The sequence below is a fragment of the Pipistrellus kuhlii genome, unplaced genomic scaffold (assembly GCF_014108245.1).
Source record: "Pipistrellus kuhlii isolate mPipKuh1 unplaced genomic scaffold, mPipKuh1.p scaffold_m20_p_20, whole genome shotgun sequence".
Classification (NCBI taxonomy): domain Eukaryota; kingdom Metazoa; phylum Chordata; class Mammalia; order Chiroptera; family Vespertilionidae; genus Pipistrellus; species Pipistrellus kuhlii.
The window spans coordinates 16,516,540-16,538,328 of NW_023425516.1; the positions used below are offsets into that span (position 1 = coordinate 16,516,540).

A 21,789-nucleotide genomic window follows, 5' to 3' on the forward strand; every position below is an offset into this window, starting at 1 on the left:
AGCGGATCCTTTAAGAAAGCGCCCTCTGCGGGGCGGAAGTGACGCACGGACAGCGGAAGTTCCCGCCCCCAGCCCCGCCTCCGCCCCTGGCTCACGCGAGCTGGGTGTTTCCTGCCTCTTTCAGTCCAGGCTTGGAGACTCCGGCGTCCTCCGACTTTTCATGGTAAGGAGGGCGGTGCCCACCGCCTTGGGGCCTCCGAGGGGCCGAGGGGAGCGGGCAGAGCCAGAGGAGAGGAGGAAAGGGCCGGCAGAAGGAGGGGGTCAGGGGGAAAGGGGCTGTCGCGACCGGGAAGTGGCACTCGGGGAGTAGGATGGGGGCGAGGCCGGGCCGGGCGTGCGGGAAGGACATTGCGGGGAATGTGCTGGGGTGAGGGGGCTGGGGAGGCCCCGGGCTCTTGGAGATCCGGGGAAGGCCTTTGGGCTCGGGGAGTAGATATGTGGGTGGGTGGGTGGGTGGGAGGGGGATGTCTCAGAGTCTTGAGCGCTTGTAAGGAATTGGTGATTGTGAAGAGAACAAAGAGATGTCCTTGAAGACGGACATTTGGAGCGGAGGGTTGGGGTCCGGGGTGTTGTGAAGGGAGAAGGGGTAAGTTCTGAGACGACGAAGTGGGATTGATTCCTTGGGACGGAGAGTTTTGGTTTTGGGGGAGTGGCAAGAGGAGTCTCTGGGTTTCGGGGGAAGTGGGCAAGGGCTTCCAGGTGCGTGTGAATACACACCCCGTCGAATGGAGGAGATAAACAGAGGGAGGCGGCGGGAGGGTGTGCGTTCCGTGCCAGGAACTCCGCGGAGGGGTGCCAGGGGCCTGCGGTCAGGGGCCTTTCCCCGCAGGGCGCCCAGCGCCCTGGGGCTGGGTCCCTATGCAATCCATTCCCTTGGGACCCCAGGTAGCCACACCTGAGGAGTCGGGGATGTCTCACAGGCAGTCCCCCAGCTGTGGGGAGTGTCTGTGTGCTTGGATTCCTTGAAGAGTCTGCCCTGTGAATAGCAAAGGTCAGCCCCAGACCCTCTTTTTGCTTGTTTGCCTGACTCTCTAGAAAGCGCAGTCCTTGGGGAAGATGAATGGATCCTAAGGCCACGGCTGAGGAAAGATGAGTCAACGTGTGTATCTGAGTGCGGTCTGCTCCGTTTCGTGTAAAATAAGGGCCACCTGAGGGGAAGAAGGCACTAAACCAGACGAGCAGCACCAGCTGGAATCTGTTAGAAATGGCCACCTTTTCAAGTCCTACCACAGACAATGGAGTCAGTCTGGGGTGGGGCCCAGCAATCTAATTTAACAAGCCCTCCAGGGAATTAAAGCACTGCTTTCTTTGATTTGGGCATGAGAGTGGGAGTCAGAGGGACCTTCATAGTCCTGATTCTTAATTTTCTCCCCTGAAAGGTGGGTCGATGACATGTTCCTCCCTAGACTCTTGAGAGACATAGGCCAGTAGTTTGTGTGCTAGACGCCGGAAGAAGATGTGATTCGGCAGTAGCTGTCCCGTAGGGTTGGGGTGGAAAATAAGCCACCCTTATGTGGCTGATAGAATTTAGCTTGGTTGAAATGGGACCACAGGCTTTTCTGAGTTGTAGAAATGCCCTCAGTTCAGAGAACGTTGTGTAATTAGCATCAGTGTGGTGACTCTCAGATCTAGCTGGTTAAAACACGGTAGCTTTGTGGCTCTCACCTCTGGCCATACATTAGAATCACCTAAAGGGCTTTTTAAAACTCTGGTTTCTGAGCTGCCACGCTCCTCCTTTCCCCTCCCCAAATTGGATTACTGGTTCTGGGGTGAAGCCCGGGCTTGAGAAAGGTTGAAGCATTCCTAGGTGATTCTAGTGCAGCCAGGGCTGTGATCTCCAGTCTTCAGGAAAGCTTGAGCGTCATTAAGAATTTTCCTATTCATTCGTGGAGAGGGGGGGAAGGAGGTGTTAACTTCATTTTACAAGTTAGGAAACTGAGGCTCGATTAAATCACTTGTCTGAACTAGGAAGTAATGAGACCAGGTTTATCAAACTCTCCATCAAACCTCCATACACATTTCCCAGTCTACAGAGAGTTTAGGAAAACGTACAGGTGAGGGTTTGGTGCCCTTTTTCCCTGTTGTACTTGACCGAGCCTCCTTTGAAGTCAGCAGTTTGCATGCATGCTCCCCGTTCAGCATGCATGCAATTGCTTCCTGTTTGTGCACACTCACAGGCTGTGAAGTAGGGGCTTGCTTTTGTTTATGATGCTTTGGTTTACTTTTACGTATGGTCAGCAATTCACCCAGGCCAGGACGCTTCTCCCTGAGGTTAATTGTGGCCTAATTAAGATATACGGGACTTTTTAGAACAGTGGTTTGCAATCCTGGCTGCACATTGGAATCACCTGGGGGACTTTTAAAATGTCTGGAGCCCAGGCCACAACTCCAGACCAGTTACATCAGGTTTCCCACGGGTAGGACCCAGGCATGGGTATCATTGTAAGGTTCCCAGGGGATTCCGATGGGCAACCAAGTGCGGGGCTACTGTTTGGGATCAGCAACAGTATACTCCGGGGAGCTGGAAAAGAGAGAAGCCTTGACGTACCCATCTAACTGGCATAAACTCCCCTGCTGATTGAATGGAATCAGTAACCAATACCACCAGTATCAATTACCTCTCTGCTTCTTGTAACCAACTTGGCTCTCTCCTGTCCCACCTCCCTAACCTCATCAAAAATGAAATCCAACCTTTGAAGCTAGTTAAAAAGCAGGATGACTGGGGAGTGCTCTGTGGGAGGTTTGCTATGAGAGGTTTATTGTCTCCTGCCTTGTGTCCTCAGCCTCGGGCTTTCTTCCTAGCGCCTCTCCTGTTGAGGTGACTGACTTTCGGAGGAGGAGGAGGAGGAGGAGGAGGAGGAGGAGTGGGCTCGGAGCTTTCTTTGTCTTTTCTGGAGTCTCTATCTAGATCGGGATGGTTTCTGCCTTTTATCTCTTATAATTCAGTCGGATGTCAATAGAGCAATAGAGCTGGAACCAGTTTCAGAAGAGAAGAGAATTTGAGACTGCGAGAGCGTTTTCAAATAGCCGTGGCTTGAGTGTTTGGTGTTTGAGTGCTCGCTCTGAGCCAGGGACGGTGCTGAGGGCTCTGTGCGTCCCCTCGCAGCCCTGGGAGGCAGGCGCCGCTGTTGTCCCCATTTGACAGACCAGACTAAACTCGGTGACTCACCCAGGCTCCCACAGCTGGTAAATGCAAGGCTGGTGGCTTAAATGCAGGTCTGCCTTGTAAACCGAAGCCACGGGCACACGTCACCTCCCATCTTTTCTGAGCCTGTTGGTGTTTTCTAAAGAAGGGATCCTCCTTTTTCGATCTATATGTCATAGCTCTCCACGTGCTAAGGATGGCCACTGAGAAAGCCCTGGGCTCGGGGACAGGCAGGACTTGCCCACGCCCTTCGCTTGCTCCGTCACCAACTCACTTCGGGAGGTGACTGAGCCATGGGGTCGTGGTATCCGAATTTCCACAAAGTGGAAATCGCCACAGCTGTCCTCCGGCATCGCTTGGATTGTGAGTGGCTGTGTGTGCTGGTGGAAATGAAACTGGTGTTGTCTTCTGGGAGGGAGGAGCAGGGGCGCTCTGGAGCCACAAATGTTCTCTCTCGATTGGAGGGGGGGGGGAGCACACAGATGCAGCTATTGACCAAAACTCATCAAATTACACTTAAAATAGGCCTTATTGTATGCAGATTATTATTATTTTTAAAAAATATATATTTTATTGATTTATTCACAGAGAGGAAGAGAGAGGGATAGAGAGTTTGAAACATCGATGAGAGAGAATCATCGATCGGCTGCCTCTTGCACGCCCCCTACTGGGGATGTGCCCGCAACCAGGTACATGCCCTTGCCCGGAATCGTACCCGGGACCCTTCAGTCCGCAGGCCGACGCTCTATCCACTGAGCCAAACCGGTCCCGGCTGTATGCAGATTATTTTTACAAGGTATCGGAGAGCAAAAGTACATAAAGTAGGCTTTATGTCTTTTTTGTCTGTTTCATAGTAAGCGCCTTACTGAATGCTAAACCGGGGTCTCAAAAACCTAGTTGTTTTTGTACAAGTTTAGATCTGAAAAGGGTGCTTTAAGAGTATTTTCATTGTGGACCAATTTCCTCACACCTCCCACACCCCCAATTAAAAGCCCACAACCGTAAGCCCTCCCCCCTCCACCACCACCCAGTCTTCGACGTTTTTAGAAACTCTTTATTCCCATAAGCCACATCTATCCTCCCATGATAGATTTTTCGGGGCAGGGGGGATAGTTGGTGGTAACTCTGGTCTCTGAGGACTGACTGCAGAGGAGAGCTAGAAGGAAGGGGTCAGCACCGCCTCGGCCTCTTTCCTTTGACGTTGGGCATCAGGCCACAGACCCCACGGGAGCCAAGCCCCAGCTTTTGAAAAGGGGCCGCCTTGTGACGTTTGTACTGGGTGAAGTAGAAGCTGTCGCTTGAGGAAACACTTGTGTTTCCAGAGGCCATTCTCTCTCTCTGCCAGCTCTGACCTGAGCCTCCCCGGGGGTGAGCCCAGGCCACCCTTTTGGAGGGACAGGCTGAAAGGACCGGCCATTGCCTCTGCTCTGACCGATTGAAGGCGGGTTACCACCTATCAGTTCCTTGTTTCAATGAAAAATTAACATTTGAGTTTTAAAAATTATAAGCTCATGAGGGATCTGTGAAAGAAAGGCAGGCCTGACCTGTTTGGTTTAGAGGTTAGAGCTTTGGCCCAGGGACCAAAGAGCCGAGGGTTCGATTCCCGGTGAAGGGCACTTCCCTCCGATGCAGCTTCCCCAGCCCAGATAGGGATGCTTGTGGGAGCAACCAATGGATGGATGTCTCTCTCTCTCCCCCCGATGTTTCTCTCCCTCTCCCTTCTCCCTTCTCCCTTCCATTCTCTTTAGAAATCAATGGGGAAAATATCCTCTGGTGAGGATAAAAAAAAAAAAAAAATAGAAAGGCATAGAGAATTTAAAACACAATTCTTTTTCAGTATCAGGGTATTTGTAGAAGTTTTGTGTCGGCAGTTCCTTCTGGCAGCAGCACCAGTAGCACACCTGCAGTTGAAGTTGGGTCCTTGATGCCTGGAGGGAAAACGGGGGCACCCAGAGGATTTGGGGAGCCTTGAAGGGTTTGGGGGAGGGTCCAGAGGCGTGGGCTTTGCTGCGTGTCCGATGCTGTCGGGAAGCAAGGCTGATGATGTGATTGGGCCTCTGTCATTGTTATTTTGAGGCCGGAAGAAGGCAATCAGGCTGAAACTCTAGTTTAGGGGTGTCGAACTCAATCAGAGAAGGGGCCAAAATCTAAAATCCAGCCTAAATCACGGGCTGAATGGTTTACTGAACAGTCATAAACTGTCATTGTGATGGAAACGCAGCGGAGTGCAGTGATGACAGCGCGGTGCGGGCCACATTGCAAGGCCTGGCGGGACGGATTTGGCCCGCGGGCCTTGTGTTTGACACATGTGCTCTAGTTGGTAGAAAGGCAGCAGGATATTAGCCGGGATAAGGGGTCGTTTGATCATTTTTGTGTTTTGGAATATGGTCTTGTGTCTGTGTTCAGGCAGTCACGACGGAGTGATCTCATGTATGTCCTCGATCCACCGTGGCCTTCTCCGAGGCAGTGTGCTGAGGAATGGCTCATGTTCGTAGGGAACACCAAGGCCCACAAGTGGTGTCAGGCTGGGTCCTGGCTGTCAGGAGCCACTTCCTCGGCGCCATTTCCCATACTTAGTAAATATTCAGGCATCTTCTCCGGCTATAGAATTCTCCCTATTAATGCAAGGAATGTTTTCTTTGAGTACGCATGTGCCAGGTACCAGTCTCCTTTCCTGCGCCCGTTGAAATCTGGACCCCGCCTTCATTTCTCTGATCCGTACACGAGAGCTGGCAGTGTTGTTACAGAGACTGTTATCAGATCGCGCTGTTCGGGGCAGCGCTAGTACAGGAAGTCTCTTAATAATTTTGCAATAACTTGCTTCCAAGAGTGTTTAGTCCTCAGAAACACTTTTTTTTTTTTTCTTTTCTCTATATGAAGTATTAGGAGTGGTAGTTGGGATCCTACTCACCTTCATAAAAGCTCGTTTCATCTGTAATTCAGCTGAGAGGTGGCACCGGTGGCTGGCTGGTGTGCCTGGCAATGAGAGAGACGTGGGCAGCGCCTAAGGCTGCAGCCAGTGTGTGTGTTGAGTGGGTAGAAAGGAAGTCCTCATAACACAAGAGTTAGTGGCAAAGTTGTACCTACCGGTCAGCAGGTGAGGCCGGTGTATGAGGCAACCTGGGTGGAGTTTGGGGGCAGATTGGGGAGTACTTGCCCCTTGCCAGGGGGAAGCCAGTACCCCAACTCCCACCAGCTGTGGCCCTGCTGGCCAAGTTGGCCTCTAATGTTAAGAGAAGCCAGACATCCAGATTTTTCTGTGAACTCCTGAGCTGTCCGCATTGAGAGTCGAGTTTGTTTTAAACACAGAGTATACCTGGACTGAGCAGAACACATCTGGAGGCCAGTGGCTTTCAGAGGTAAACCAGACCTGGTGCCGTGACCCCGGTGACCTTGTGTCTTCTCCCCCGCAGGAAGAGATGTCAGGAGAAAGCGTGGTGAGCTCAGCGGTGCCAGCGGCTGCTACCCGCACCACTTCCTTCAAGGGCACGAGCCCCAGCTCCAAGTATGTGAAGCTGAACGTGGGCGGCGCGCTCTACTACACCACCATGCAGACGCTGACCAAGCAGGACACCATGCTGAAGGCCATGTTCAGCGGGCGGATGGAGGTGCTCACCGACAGTGAAGGTAAGCCGCCCGCAAGGCGCCGGGGACGTGCGCGTGTGGTCGAGGGCTGCGTTCTAGCTCAGCAAGCCACCAGGAAATGCGCACGGCTGCAGATCGCACGGTGGGCTCAGTGTTTTCATGGTGTGCAGGGACCCCTGAGGGGGGGAATAACAGAGACTGAACCGGGGGGGGGGGGGGGGGGAGGGTGGTCAAGGAGGGCTTTCCGGAGGAAGTGGCATTTCAGCTGAGACCTCGAGATGAGTAGGAGTCAGCTGGACAGGGACTCACCATCTCAACTTGTTGATTTGCTGCATGAGGTTGTCGATTTGCTGCATGACTTTGAGAAACTCCCAGTCCCGCTCCAGGCCTCAGCTCTGTTGTATGGAGGCTGGACTAGCTGCCCTGGTTGGTTCCCTTCCTGTTCTCGCAGTGATGGGCCTCTGATTTCAGGGAGAAGCTCCAGTGTGAGTCGTGAGCATTTCCTCTGGACGCTTGTCCTCTTAGGATGGGGTCGTGGCAAAGTTCACAGACCGAGTTCGAGGGAAGCCTAGAAAAGCGGAGCTGAGACATGGCTCCCCACTTAGTCACTGGTGATCCTGAGCAAGGTGGTTCGGAATGAATCACAGCTCCCGGTGTAGAAGCTGGTGATCCTGATCCAGGTGGTTAAGCTGTTGAGGTCTTATTTCCCTCAGCTGGTGAAATGGGCACCATGAATACGTATATTGAATATGTATGTTCGTTCAGTACTTTTTCTTTCTTGTGGAAAATCATGTTAGTAAAAGGCTAAAAACTATTTAAAGTCATCTTACCATAACTACCTCCTGCCTACCTGGAAGGTCAAAGAGCGCCTGACAAAAGGGGTCGCCCTTACCTGCCTGGGTGTAGGGAGCAGGTCCCATGTGGTTTAAAATGGCCCCATCCTACATTCCTTGGCCTGAGATTGCTTGAGATTGGCCAGACCACAACCTGGCTTGGCCAGCTCCCCTGTGTCTGAGGCCGCCTCTGTGCCGATGCCCCTGCCTTCCCAGGGGCAGTGACTTCCGAGAGGGCGGGTGAGTTGTGACTCGGTAGGTGGGATGGGGGTCCGTGGCTGGGTGTGCACGGTGCGTTCTGTGCTCCTAGGAGGGCTGAGGGCGGGCTGTCGCTGGTTGGGGTGTTTCCCTCTGTGCCGTGGAGAACGTGAGGCTGCAGGCTTCCCGTGAACTTGGCTTTCCAGAACGGCCTGTGCCTTAATCCAAATAAAAGCGAGCTTTGTATGAGGGGGAGTGTCCCCTCGCCGGGCCACACCCGGCGTTGCCCAGAGTATTTGTGGAAATCGGGACAATGGCCCCCGGGCTGCAGGAGGAAATAGACCTTATTGGAGAGCCCAGGATTGTTGTGGCTTTTCTTCCGCCCTACCCAGTCTCCCCCACCCAGTCTCCCCCACCCAATCTCCCCTACCCAGTCTCCCCCACCCAGTCTCTCCTACCCAGTCTCCCCCACCCAGTCTCCCCCACCCAGTCTCCCCCACCCAATCTCCCCTACCCAGTCTCCCCCACCCAGTCTCTCCTACCCAGTCTCCCCCACCCAGTCTCCCCCACCCAGTCTCCCCCACCCAGTCTCTCTTACCCAGTCTCCCCCACCCAGTCTCTCCCACCCAGTCTCCCCCACCCAGTCTCTCCCACCCAGTCTCCCCCACCCAATCTCCCCTACCCAGTCTCCCCCACCCAGTCTCCCGTGGGGATCAGGAAAGCCCGAGGCGCTTCCGAAGCAAAGAGGAAGCCTCCTCACCTTGGTGGCCTAACACTTGTCCCAAAAGAGACAGAGTCCTCGAGCTCACCTGTCCCGGAACTGGGAGATGGCTGGGGGTGGTACCAGGGGACCTGCCTCTGCTTCTAACGAGCTGCTACCAGATGTCCCTCCCTCTCGCTTCCGGGAAGCCCAGCATCTCCCGGAAGCAGTGCTGCCTCCGACACTCCAATCTCAGCTCTTTGCATTTCCCTAACCTCCAGCAGCCTTCAGACGCTCATGAAAAGCTCACCAAGTGGCATTTTATGGGTGTTGTTTCATTTATGCCTCACCTTACCCCTTCAAGGGGTGGGTGCTGTACTGTTGTTACAGTTTGAAAAGTGAGAGCTCCACATCTCATGGGAAATGCTTTCTCAAAAGCTACTGAACCATCTAGTCCAGGGCTTGTCTGTTGGGAGCTTTTTAATTACTGATTGAATCTCATTGGTTGTAATTGGTCTACTCAGATTTTCTCAGACTCAGTCTTGGAAGAGTATATGTTTTAGGAATTTATCCATTTCTTCCTGATTATCCAATTTGTTGGAATATAGTTCATGATATTTTCTTATAATTCTTTGTATTTCTGTGATGTCAGTTGTTACTTCTCTTTCATTTCTGATTTTATGTGGGTCCTCTGTCTGCTTTTCTTGATGTCTGATTAAAGATTTATTAACCTTATTTATGTTTTCAAAGAACCAGGTCTTGGTTTCATTGATCTTTTGTATTGTTTCTAGACTCTATGTGGTTTGTTTCCCCTCTGATCTCATCTCCTTCCTTCCACTCACTGTGGCTTTGTTGTTCTTTTTCTAGTTCCTTTAAGTATAAGACAAGATTGTTTTTTTGAGACTTATTTCTTGCGGTAGGTCTGTATCGCTATGAATTTCTTCTTTTAGGACTGCTTTTGCTGTGTTTCACAGCTTTTGGGTTGTTGCGTTTTCATTTTCATTTGTCTCAAGGTACCTTTTGGTTCCTTCCTTGGTATCATTGTTAACCCATTCCTTGTTTAGTAACATGTTACTTAGCTCCATATAGTTGTGTGTTTTCAGTTCTTTTCTTGAACTCGGTTTTCTATTTTTATACCATTATGGTCGGAGAAAATGCTTGCTAGGATTTCAGTCTTCTTAAATTTACTGTGATTTGTCTTGTGGCCTAACATATGGTCTCTAGAAAATGTTCCGTGTGCACTTGAAAAGAATGTATATTCTGCAGCTTTAGAGTAAAATGCTCTAGAAATATCAATTAAATCGGTGAAGTCTAATGTGTCATTTAAGGCCTCTGTTTCCGTAATTTTCTGTCTGTAAAGTCTATATCCATTGGGGTGTTAAAGTGCCCCACTATGACTGTGTTACTATTGATTTCTCCCTTTGTGTCCATCAATATTTACTTTATATATTTAGGTGCACCTGCATTGGGTGTGCAGATGTTTACAAGGGCCATATCCTCTTGTTGGATTGATCCTGTTTATGCAGTGTGCTTCTTTGTCTCTTACTATAACCTTTGTTTTAAAGTTGCTATTTTGTCTGTTATAAGAATTGCTGTCCCAGCTTTCTCTCTTTGTTTCCATTGGCATGAAATATCTTTTCCATCCCTGTACTTTCAGAGTGTGTGTATCTTTTGATCTGAAGTGGATATCTTGTAGACAGCATGTATATGGGTCTTGTTTTTGTACCCATTTAGCTACCCTGTCTCTTGATTAGAGCATTTAATCTATTTACATTTAAGGTGATTATTGATAGGTACATATTTATTGCCATTTTATGACATATTTATGTTCCTATTTATTTACTTTTCTTAAAGAAATCCCTTTAACATTTCTTTTAAAGAAATTTAATCAAATTTTTTTTTGATTAGGTGGTGATGAACTCCTTCAGTTTTTTTCTTATCTGGGGAGTTCTTTTTTTCCTCCTCCAATCCTCTTTAATAAAAGGCTAATATGCAAATTGCCCCCTCGACCAGGAGTTCGACTGGGAGTTCAACCGGCAGTTTGACCAGGAGATGGGGCTGTCCGGCCAACTCCCTGCAGCCGGCCCAGCCCTATTGATCCCAATTGGGGCGGGCCAGCTGAACCCCACCTGTGCGTGAATTCGTGCCCTGGGCCGCTAGCTTTAAGTAATAGCCTTGCTGGGTAGAGTAGTCTTGATTGTAGGTCCTTGCTTTTCATCACTTTGAATATTTCGTGTCAGTCCCTTCTGTCCTTCTTCAACTCACTTTCTGCTGATGGTTATTTAGATTGTTTCTAGAGCCCACTGTTAGGAACATTATCATTCTGAACACTCCCTGTCATGTGTAAGTTTCTCTAGGCCAGTGCTTCCCAGCTTTTCCACATCATGGCACACCCAGAAAGTCTTATTTTACTTTGGTAAATGAGGGGGCTCTGACCTCTCCAGGCCCTATCAGCTGCCTCTGGGGCTGCAGCATTAAGGTCTTAAACAGGGTTGGGAGCACTGTCCTAGAGTTCATTCCCAGGGGTGGCACGGGGGGGGGGGGGGGGGGGGAGCAGCATCTTCAGCTCCATTTGATGTTAACAGTTGTGTCAGTTTACACTCCGCACAGAGGTCTGAATGTTTGCCGGCATTGGGTATTGTCAAACTTTTAATTATTTCTAATTTGGTGACTATGATATGGTACTCTGTTGCTTTAGTTAATTTCTAGTGGGTTAAGCATCTTTTTATGTTTGTGTTTCATTGAATGGCTGCCTGATTGCATCTTACACACTTTCCCATTTTCCTTTTTGCTATGTAGAAAGAAAATTGCATTCTGGATTTTATTCCTTTATGGCTTTATTTTATGTAAATATAAACAACATAAATCTTAGTTTTATAGGTTTTTAAATTGTGTGTTTTGTTGCCTCCATTTTTGTGTGTTTTTTTGTTGTTGTTGTTGTTTTGTTTTTTCCATTTTGCTTTCCTATCTACCTCATGGTATTCAACCAGGAATGATTTGGATCCCTCAGGGACATTTGTCCAGAGAAATTTCTGGTTGTGACAATTTGGGGGTGAGAGTGCTACTGGCATCTAGGGGACAGGGCCCAGGGATGTTGGGGAGGACCCTGTAATATGCAGGACAGACCCTCCATAACAGTTATCCAACCCCAAATGTCAGTAGTGCTGAGGCTTAGAAATCCTGCCCCAGAGATTCTGATTCAGAACGAGGCAGCTTCCTAGAATCTGAATTTGAAACAAGTCCCTCAGGTGACTTATGATCAGGCAAGTTAGGTCCAAGAAAGCTCCCTGTAGGAAGTGGGGGAGGAAAAGGAGAGGAAGCACATGGGATGCTGGGGGGATGGGAGAAGGAGGGCCTGCCTCCCAGGTACCTGAAAGGCACCCAGACTCCCTCCTAGGGTGGACCGTGCTGCCTGTGGATGCTGCTTCATTCTCAGGCAGCGGCGATGAAATGCGCAAAGGGCTCATTGTCCGGGACCTAACCTGAGTGCTGCCAATAGACTCAGCTCTGTGCTGTGTGTTCCCCGTATATTCCTCATCGCACCTTTTTATGCCAGCCGTGGGAGGCACCATTTTTAGGAGAGGAAACTGCTGGGCAGAGAGGTCGAGTGGAACACTAACGTCACCCAGCAAGCACACAGACCTGGGTTTCCAGCACGGGCCCACGCTCTAACCCGTGTGCTGTGTTGCGTGTCACACGTCCCAGAGCCTCTCCCCGTCCACCGCCAGGCCCGGGATCCCTGTGCAGGCTTTCCCCCGCGGCCCTGTGCTCTGTGGCCGCAGGAAAGACGCCCTGCGAGCTTGACTTTTGCTTCTCTACGCGCGAGGCTGTTTCAAAGGACAGGGCCCTGCTTTGAAAGCAACTAAAATACTTCAAATTCAGAATGCTAATTGAAACCTCATGGGGAATGTGCCTGGCTCCTTTGCCCTTATTTGTCCAAAGTATGATTCCTTCCCCACAAGCATTTCCTGGCTGCATTCTTGAGCTGGAGCCCAGTATGATGGCCCGGCCTGCCTGCTCGTTTATGGAAACTGCGACAGCTCACGTAATTGAAATCACTTGATTGATCTTAAGGGCCCTCCCGCTTTCCAGGCGGCTGAGATGTCCGTGTATCAAAGACTGAATGGGACGTTTTCTTCCCGGAGCAGCTGGGCTGAGAGGGTTGCCATTTCTCTCAAAGACTGAGGTTCTACTGGTCTCACCCTCACTGGCCTTCTCGGTTCCCCTGAAAGTAATTTTCCTGAGCTGCTGCTGCTTTGTTGTCTATTTCTGTCTCCCCAATTTGAGCTCTGGGTTCATCTGTGGGAAATTCAGGGGAAGATAACGCTGTCTTTCCCACCTAGTCAACTTGTTGGAAGGAAAACACTGGCTCCAGGGTAGCACAGAGGTGCTTCGGGGGCCCCACAGTGCATTCATGACAGGCTTTTAACAAACCAGCTTACCATTCTTTAAAATCAGATTTCACAAAAATCTGCATTTTGGGCTTTGCTTCAAACATCGGAGGCTGACGCAGCCCTGGACCCACCTTTCTGCCTGGCCACTCTGAGCTGGAGCTGGGAGAGCCCCCACCCCCACCCTCCCCCAACACCCCACGGGGCAGCGCACTGCTCTCTGGTCGGCCAGCAGCGCAGCCCACCTGCACCCATTTGTCCTGCCTGCCCCAACCCCCCTCAGGCACCCAAGCTACGTAACAGATACTAAGTGTAAACTTGGTGTCTCGATTGTAGAATGGGGTCATGTCCAGCAGACAGTCAAGGTCACGGATATCCCGCTCTTCCTGGAAGCCAGCGTTAAACTCCAGCCGCACATTTGCCTTGTGTCTGCCATGTTCTTCCCACTTAGGAAGGAAACCATGGCTGTTGGAAATACCAGTGGAAGGTTCTAGAGAGATGAGATGAGACCAAAGGCCCAGGAAGTGAGGGCTGAGGAATTGCAGGAGGAGAGCACAGGGATGGCTTTCTTACCCACTGTCCTGGTGGTTGTTGCGAAGATTCCCTCCTGGTCTGCGGAAACCAGGGGAGGGCTTTTGGCAGGGCTGGGTTTGGGGGACGCAGGGGCGGGGAGGTGAGCAGATATGTGACTGGATATGAAAAAGGTGCATTGCTGCTCTTGGCTTTTGTTGGCCTCTGCCACTGATTCGGGGCCTGGGGGTCTGAGGAGGACGTGGGTCAGGGCACAGCAGTGTTAGGAGTGGAAATGTGGGCCCCTTCTCCTGAACTGTGAGCATAAGTTTACTGGTTTCTGTTAAACCGTCCAGCTGCCTCATGCTTTGGTGTGTCTCACCTGTAACCTGGGACCGGAGACCGGGGAAGACCTTGCCTGAGGCTGCCCTGCTGGTTGGGAAGGCCAGACTATCTGGCTTCTTTCTAGTGTTTCACATTTTCTACCAGACACACATGGTCTCTGTTCCAGTCCTGTTTCCTCCTCCAAATTCCACTCCCAAGGATATTTGCATTTCAGCAGAGTAATTTTGCAAACCCATCCCATCTCTAGGGGAGGAATAGCAGGCCAGTGCTGAGGCTGCAGAGGGCACTGAGGAGTGGAAGGGCTTGTCCCTCTGGCCTGACCCAGGGCCATGTAAGACCCGAGAAACCATTTGGTCTGTCCCTGCCAAGGCATTAGGGGTGAGTTAATTCAATGTTTGACCAAATCTAGCAGCCTAATTTTTAAGTTGATAATTTTGTATGGCCTGCAAACGATGCTATACATATCCAAATGGCCCTTGGCAGAATCAGGTTCCCTATCCCCACCTTACCACTAAGAATTTTTCACTGTCCTGGATCTGGGCAGCAGGGATTGTTCCATATTTGATATGGAAAAATATCTCATAGAAAAAGGCTGGTAAAAAGAGGGAGTAGAGCCTGCCCAGTGTGGCTCAACAGTTGAGTGTCGACCTAGGAACCAAGAAGTCTGCAGGTTCCATTCCTAGTCAGGGCACTTGCCTGGCTTGTGGGCTCGATTCCCCAGTAGGGGGCGTGCAGGAGGCAGCCCATCAATGATGTTCCTCTCTCATTGATTTTCCTCTCTTTCCCTTTCTCTCTCTCTAAAAAAACAAACAACAAAAAGTGTGTTTTTTTTGTTTTGTTTGTTTTTAAAAGAGTAGATATTTTTACTCTAGGGCCTTTCCTATTGTTGGGGTCATGTGGACACATTTTTATCCAAGTGTGGCATCTAGGCCCCTCTGGGGATGTTCTTGTGTAAGGGGTTTTAAGGGAATTTAAAGAAACATGCTTTTAGGCCTCAGGGACCCTGGTATCCAAGAGCCTGAGACCAGACGAGTCCCGTGTGGCGGTTCCTCGCCAGCAGGGTCTGGAGGCTGTGACTGTGCTCTGGTCAGGGCCTGGTCAGCCGCTTGCTGGTGACTCTCTCTGTGGTCCTGCTCTCCCGGGAGGCAGGAGGAGCAGGAGAAGCCAGGAGACACCCCCGTTCTCCTCAGGCCCTCCCCAGAGAGGAGTGCCCGTGCAGTGAGCCCTTCCCTTCCCCCTCCTCTCACTGCAGGCTGGATCCTCATTGACCGCTGTGGGAAGCACTTTGGTACGATACTCAACTACCTTCGCGACGGGGCCGTGCCCTTGCCGGAGAGCCGCCGGGAGATCGAGGAGCTGCTGGCAGAAGCCAAGTACTACCTGGTCCAGGGCCTGGTGGAAGAGTGCCAGGCAGCCCTGCAAGTAGGCATCACCCTTCCTTCCCACCAGGGGGCGGGGCCCAGACCCACCGGCCTTGCTCTGCAAAACGGGGTACTTCCTGCCTCCCTGCCCGCTGTGCGAGCTAGTGAGTCAGCCTGAAGCCTCTCCCCTTGGGTGAGAGCGACCCACGGGCTTCTCTGTACTGTTAGGCCACCTGACTGCTTCCTGGCTCGTTTCTGTCTCCGCGGTGTAGCGTCCTCTCGCCTGTCGGCAGGTGCAGACGCAGCGGTGCGTCCGATTCGTCTTTGCCGTGGAGACATGCCCTTTGGGTTCCTTTCTGTGGTTTCCATTGGTCTGAGGTTAAACTTCCAAGACTGACCTCGGCCCAGTTTCTATTACGCTTATCTTCCTGTTCCACTTTCTCAGGGGTTTGGTTTTAGTTTTTCAGTTTCATCTTTTCAGCCCTTTCATCGAATGTTTTCAGCTGTCACATTGCTAACTTCCAAAGAGCCTTTTCTTGTTCTCCCATGCTCTTGTTCATGTAGCAGGCTGATCTTGTTTCATAGGATGGAAAATCTGCTCTCGTCTGTCTGATGATGCTGGTACTGGAGGTTTTCTTTCCACTGCCTTCATCGTCTGACTCCTTCCCTTACCTTTTCTCTCTTTGTTTGGTCTCATGTTTGAGAGGCTTTGCCCTTACAATCTGATGATCCTTGGCCTGTTGGAATTTAAGAGGAAGGCTCTGAAAAGCAAGCGATACGACTGTGGGTGGTCCTTGTTGTCCTGTAGGCTTCAGTGGTGAAGGATGGGCTGGCTTTCCCAGCGGGAACCCCGTGTCAGATCTGCCAGCCTCTTCTTGGGCAGGTCAGCTCCTGGTGGAGGAATCTTCTTCTTGCCAAGAGGAGGGAATAAGCCGGACAGGCGGCCGTCTGGGATCTGAGGAAAGGAAGGAGCTGGTGGGGTGGGGGCGGCTTACCATTCAGTGTGTAAACCATTCACTTACTCCCTCTGTTCCAGAATAGCAGCTCAGCCCTGTGCACACCATTCCAGGAACACGGGCCTTTGCCAGGCTGGGGAAGGGGCGCTGCCACCTGGCGGGCAAGCCTCCCCTGTGCCCTGTGCCCCCACCTTCAGAGCTGTCCTTGAAAATCTTCAGGATCCTGTCCCATCTGCTGACTTACGTTCCAACTTCTTCTCTGCTTATCACGCATCTGTAATCTATTCTTCAGCCTCAGATTGTTTATGTCTTTTGCCTGCTGACTTCACTTCTCTCAATCTTTTTTTCTTACGGGCTTTACTTTTCTTAATTCTTCTGAGGCATTGCTGTGGGGTTTGGGGAGCTTTGATGCAGTCATGTTTCAGCTTCCATGTTCAGGGCTTATGTTTGCGTGGCTCCCCGGGCTGTGGGAACAAGCCATCGTTCTTATTGTTTACTGAGCGCCTGGCGTATAACAGCAGCCAAATAGCAGGCGTATTGGAGAACTCGACTCCTGGCCATGCCCTCATCCTGACTCACTGGTAGTAAGCACCTCCTCTCTTCCCACCATGACTGCCCGCCTGCCCTCGCCAGAGCCCGCCTTTGCCCGCGGGCCAGCTCACCCAGCCCTGTGCAGAGCTGGCCCCCTCGGCTGAAAGCACGTTTTGTTCCAGCAGAACAAAGATGCCTACGAGCCTTTCTGCAAAGTCCCCGTTATCACCTCATCCAAAGAAGAACAGAAACTTATAGCGACTTCAAATAAGGTATGTTGGAGGTGCCCCGTGGCATTCTTCTCGCTATCAGAGATGAGAGAGGTTCCGAACACGTTTTGAGATGAGAACTTCTGTCACTGCCCGAGGAAGACCCGAGAAGGGCTTCAGAATGGGAACCCGTGGCTCATCCTGTGTTCCCTGCTATTGGGGCGCACAGTCTCCTTCTCGAGCCCGGCCCGGCCCGGCCCGGCCAGCAGGCTGTGCTGTCTGCCTCTTCGGCCTGGTGCTAGGGTCAGCCCTACGGGAAGCCAGAGGTTTATGGCATCTGCACTCCAAGTAACCCTCTTCTTCCTTTTTTAAATCAACCCACAGCCAGCCGTGAAGTTACTCTACAACAGAAGTAACAACAAATACTCATATACCAGGTAAGGCGCCAGCCAGAAAGACATCTGTATTCCGGTGCCCACTGGGAAAGCCTCCGCTCACACCTGCGGGCCCAGCTCCGCTTGTTCCCTTTGGATGAGAGCGCCTCTGCACCTCGAGGAAGCCAGATGGGGAGATGGCAAGAAAGGGGGATGCTGGAGAGGAGATAAAATTCACGTGTACCATAAATGCACCCTATAAAGTATGTAATTCAGTAGTTCAGTGTATTTACAGGTTGTGCAGCCCTCACCTAATTTTTGAACACTTTCATCACCTCCAAAAGCAACCTGGTAGCCATTAGCCATCACTCAGTTCCCCACCAGCAACATCTCCAGGTTTCTAGAATGCCTGGTGGCTCTTGGGAACTTGTGACTCTAAATCAGGAATCTGAGGGACCTGATGCAGTCACTCAAGACCCGTAATCTGACCAGGATAGAGTGTCGCCCTGGCAGTTCGGTCCTGCCGTCGCTGTGCCTGCTGAGCTGTCCTCCATGTCCCACCCGGTGCCAGTACCCGCAGGCCCGTGCTCTCAGCTCCACCTCTGGCGGTGGCACACGCAGCATAGCCGCCTCTGCACACTGGCTAGGAGGTCAGGCTGAGTGGCTAGAGCTATCTTTTTTGAGGCCTTGGCTCTGCCATTCATTCGTTTTTGACCTCAAGTAATCCTCTCATTTCTCAGGCCCTCTCTTTCCTTCTCTGAGCAGCGGGGAGCGTGGTGCCTTCCTTGTGGGTCGTGGTGAGGCTGAAACGGGGTAGCGGGGACCACGGGTCCCACATGGGGACACTCTGCCAGGGGCGGCGGCGGCGGCTATCCCCAGCTGGCGGTCACCTTACTCAATGCCCTTTTGCAGCAATTCTGACGACAATATGCTGAAGAACATTGAACTCTTCGATAAGCTCTCTCTGCGCTTCAACGGAAGGGTCCTGTTCATAAAGGACGTCATCGGGGACGAAATCTGCTGCTGGTCCTTCTATGGGCAGGGCCGGAAGATCGCCGAGGTCTGCTGTACCTCCATCGTCTACGCCACCGAGAAGAAGCAGACCAAGGTGAGGGCGTGGCGCAGGCGGTTCTGGGTGGCCAGCCTGGCGTGTGTCCTTGCGCAGCTTTCATGGTCCTTCGGGCCCAGCTCAGGCACAGGTGCGGGTCTTAGAGAATCCAAATGGCGCTCCTCTTGTGCCACCCGGCGTGCAGAGGCAGCCTCGCTGCATCTGAGGTCCTTTGCCCTAAGTTAGGGGTGTCGAACTCAATCAGAGAAGGGGCCAAAATCTAAAATCCAGCCTAAATCGCGGGCCGAATGGTTTACTGAACAGTCATAAACTGTCATTGTGATGGAAACGCAGCGGAGTGCAGTGATGACAGCGCGGTGCGGGCCACATTGCAAGGCCTGGCGGGACGGATTTGGCCCGCGGGCCTTGTGTTTGACACATGTGCCCTAAGTGTTGGCTCGGGTATATCCTGCTACCCGTGTGCTGCCTGCTGCCCGCTGCCTCCTGCCTCACTGATCTGCTGCCGTTGCTCTTCCTGATCCTCCCTCAACACGCTTCCCACCAGCACTGCCCCATCCCGTCCTGGTCATCAGAGGAACAGGGCTGCCTTCAAGATCTTGACCTTGACTTTCTGTCTGTTCTCTGCCATCTGTCGTCCTCTGACCCGCTCACCTAGAGCAGCCCTCCACCGTCCCGGGGCCCGCTCGGCATCCTTAGCTCCTACCCTGCTGACTTCCTTCCGAGCACTGACCCCCTCGCTGATCTGGACACTGAGGATCTGTTTTTATATCCGCTCCAAACCAGTATACGTATCATCTCCCTTCTGTCTCTGCGCCGTTCTGCAAGCTAATGCCTGCTGTGGGAGCCGTCACAGCCTGTGCCCCATTAGATCTTCTGTTCCCTTGCTCTCCTCGGGCTTACATGGAATCCCAGGGACTGAGTAGCCTGCAAGTACTGGGTGTGATGGTAGGCCCGTGTGTGATGCCCGCTCACCTGCCCTGTGTTTCGTGGGGGCGCAGGTGGAGTTCCCGGAGGCCCGGATTTATGAGGAGACGCTGAATATTTTGCTGTATGAGGCCCAGGACGGCCGTGGACCTGACAATGCGCTCCTGGAGGCCACAGGCGGGGCGGCAGGGCGCTCCCACCACCTGGACGAAGACGAGGAGCGGGAGCGGGAGCGGATCGAGCGCGTGCGGCGGATCCACATCAAGCGGCCCGACGACCGCGCCCACCTCCACCAGTGAGCAGGCAAGCGGGCCAGCTCTCCTCCTCCCACGCTCCACACTGACCCCTGCAGGCTCCCAGGCACCTCCACCCCCCCTGGAGTCTGGAGAGACTTTTGTAACAAGCCAGATTATTTTGATATTTCTCGACAAGGTGGATTGATTTGTACCAGGTGAACGCTCCCGTGTTGTTGACAAGCTGTGTCCAAGGGCTCTGCTTCTGAGAACCTGGGAGGTTCTGGGTTCTCAGAAGAAAAGTATGGATGCGTGTGAGGCGTACGTGAGGACTGTCGTTTGCAGTATTTATTTTTGTGGATGTTGACTGCCTGTGGGAGCTTCTTGGATGGCGGGCGTTGTCTTTGGGGTTCAGTGTGACAGCTCTGAGCTGTCAGCTGGTGGCCACCAGGGGTGTCTTCAGGCTCCATCCTTCCTCATCCTCCCGCCCGCCAAGCACGCCTTCCAGACGTGGCTTTGCAGCAGGACTTCTTGCCCAGAGCGTGTTGGTAAATAATGGCGGCGTGTGGCAGTGGAGGCGGGGCCTGGTGTGCTTTGTGTCACTCCGGATGCCTGATCTGGTTAGGGGGCAAGCCTCTTGCTACCTTGGCTCGGGTGAGAGCTCGTCCTGTTCCTGCTCCGCTGGTTTCCGGGAAGGCCGGCTCACAACCGAGGGACCCATTCCTTCCCCCCTTAAGCTGGGCTTGCTGCCGCAGTAGGTGCCTGCCCTTTGCTTAGAAGCTCAGTGTGGCCCCAGCCTGGCATCCACGCGGGACCACCACTCACCAGCAGCCTCGGGGCAGCCTGCCTGCTGTCAGCGTAGCCATTACCGGAGACCCCTGGGTGTCTCTGCCTCTGGTTTTGACGTGTACGGAGTGGCTGTCAGGAAGATGTGCAGACCGTTTGGGGGCGGTTAGTGTTCATGGTGTTCAGGGGACGTGTGTGAGGGTGTGTGCATGTGGGGCACTCCGCGGTGCTCATGTGGGAAGGGCGTTCTCGGTACCTACCTCCCAGTCTCCTCTGCGCCTGTCGGGGACAGAAGCGAGATGTGACCAGTGTCGGTGGTTGAGACTAGACTAGGTATAGTGACCAGGTGAGAGGAATGTGTGTAAGGTAGTGAGTGGCTTTGTCCACCTTTTAAGGGAAATGTTACTGTTTTATACCAAAGGTATTCATGTGGGCAGCCTCTGATACAATGTAGTCCCCCCCCCCAAAAAAACGAGTTTATATTTTGAAATGGTTTTTACAGCTTCGACTTTGTACCGCCTTCATTTTGTATCCAGCTGCAAGGCCTCCGATAACCCTTTAAACAATCGTGACAATCCCAAAACCAAGGGCTGGGCAGATGCTTTTTAAACTGCCGTGTGGGAACCTTCGCGTGAGGCCGTTTGGGTTTTATTGTGATGAAAGGGGGGCTTAAGAAATGTTTCTTACGTATTTTATACTGTCCGAGTTCAAACACCAGCCCTGCCGTTCGGGTTGAACTTTTCTAGAAAAGTTAAAGTGAATGTCAGTTCTGATGTTGCCTGTAGGAATGGAAAAGCCATCCAATACATTGTTTTTAAATGTTTACACGAAGAGTACGTTTGTGGAACACGTGATTTGTTCGGGCTTCTCCACCTGATGACCTACTGTTTCTGGCGGTCTCTGTCTCTCTCCTTTCCCTCCGACTGCTTCCCCGGGATACGAGAGGTCCCTCCGACATTCCAGGCTAATGCTGCTGCATTGGCTGGCTCAGCTGTTATCCAGTATATTCTACAGGGACCTAATTTTTCTTATGCTGGCATTGGGGGCAAACAGAAGTCAGTATTTACACTCCAGAAATGGGGAGCCTAAGATCTGGTAAAGAGTAAAATTTTATTACATCGTAATTGCTTATTTACAGTGAAAAAGGTAACAGCTTTTGGTCCTTTGTAATCAAGTTGGTTTGTGTGTGTTTTTTTCTGACTATGCCATCTGACTGTGGTGCAGGGGCCTGTGCCCGAGCCGGGCCCTGGCAGAGCCCCTTCTGTGGCCCTCGGGCAGCAGCTTAGCTGGGCAGGTCCCAGCCCTGTGCTTACTAGTAGGTGTACCTCCCAGCAGCTGTTCAGGGGCCACGTGGGAACACGCAGCCCGACTCTTGGAATGGGCGCTCTCTCCACATGTGTGCGTCATTAAGCTTTGTTTCCCCGTGCTGTGGACAAAATGCTGTAAGCTTTGGAAACCGTTCCTGTATGTTGTGCCAGCCTCTGTGGACGTGTGTAAAATAAAAGTCATATAATGCTTCTACTTAAGCCCGTTTTCTGGGTCTTTTGGGAAACCCCAGCACAGTGAAGTGCGGTTTTGAGCAGAGCGCGCTAGGCGGTCATGGTACCTTCTGCTCGACCGCCTGGAAGCTGCTGGGGGT

General features: G+C 52.0%; 1 protein-coding gene across 2 annotated transcripts; it reads left to right on the forward strand.

The window, feature by feature from the left end:
• Positions 1–17: 17 nt before the first annotated feature.
• On the forward strand, positions 18–20,607 carry KCTD10 (potassium channel tetramerization domain containing 10). 2 transcript variants are annotated; one of them, XM_036449745.2, is made up of 7 exons: positions 18–163; positions 6,559–6,772; positions 14,960–15,129; positions 16,738–16,827; positions 17,149–17,201; positions 18,051–18,246; positions 19,206–20,607. In XM_036449745.2, the coding sequence occupies exons 1-7, from the start codon at positions 161–163 to the stop codon at positions 19,428–19,430; spliced, it is 951 nt and encodes a 316-aa protein (XP_036305638.1). In that variant the 5' UTR covers positions 18–160; the 3' UTR covers positions 19,431–20,607. The 2 variants fall into 2 exon arrangements, with proteins under 2 accessions (XP_036305638.1, XP_036305639.1); XM_036449746.2 differs by having other exon boundaries at positions 16,741–16,827.
• Positions 20,608–21,789: the final 1,182 nt, after the last annotated feature.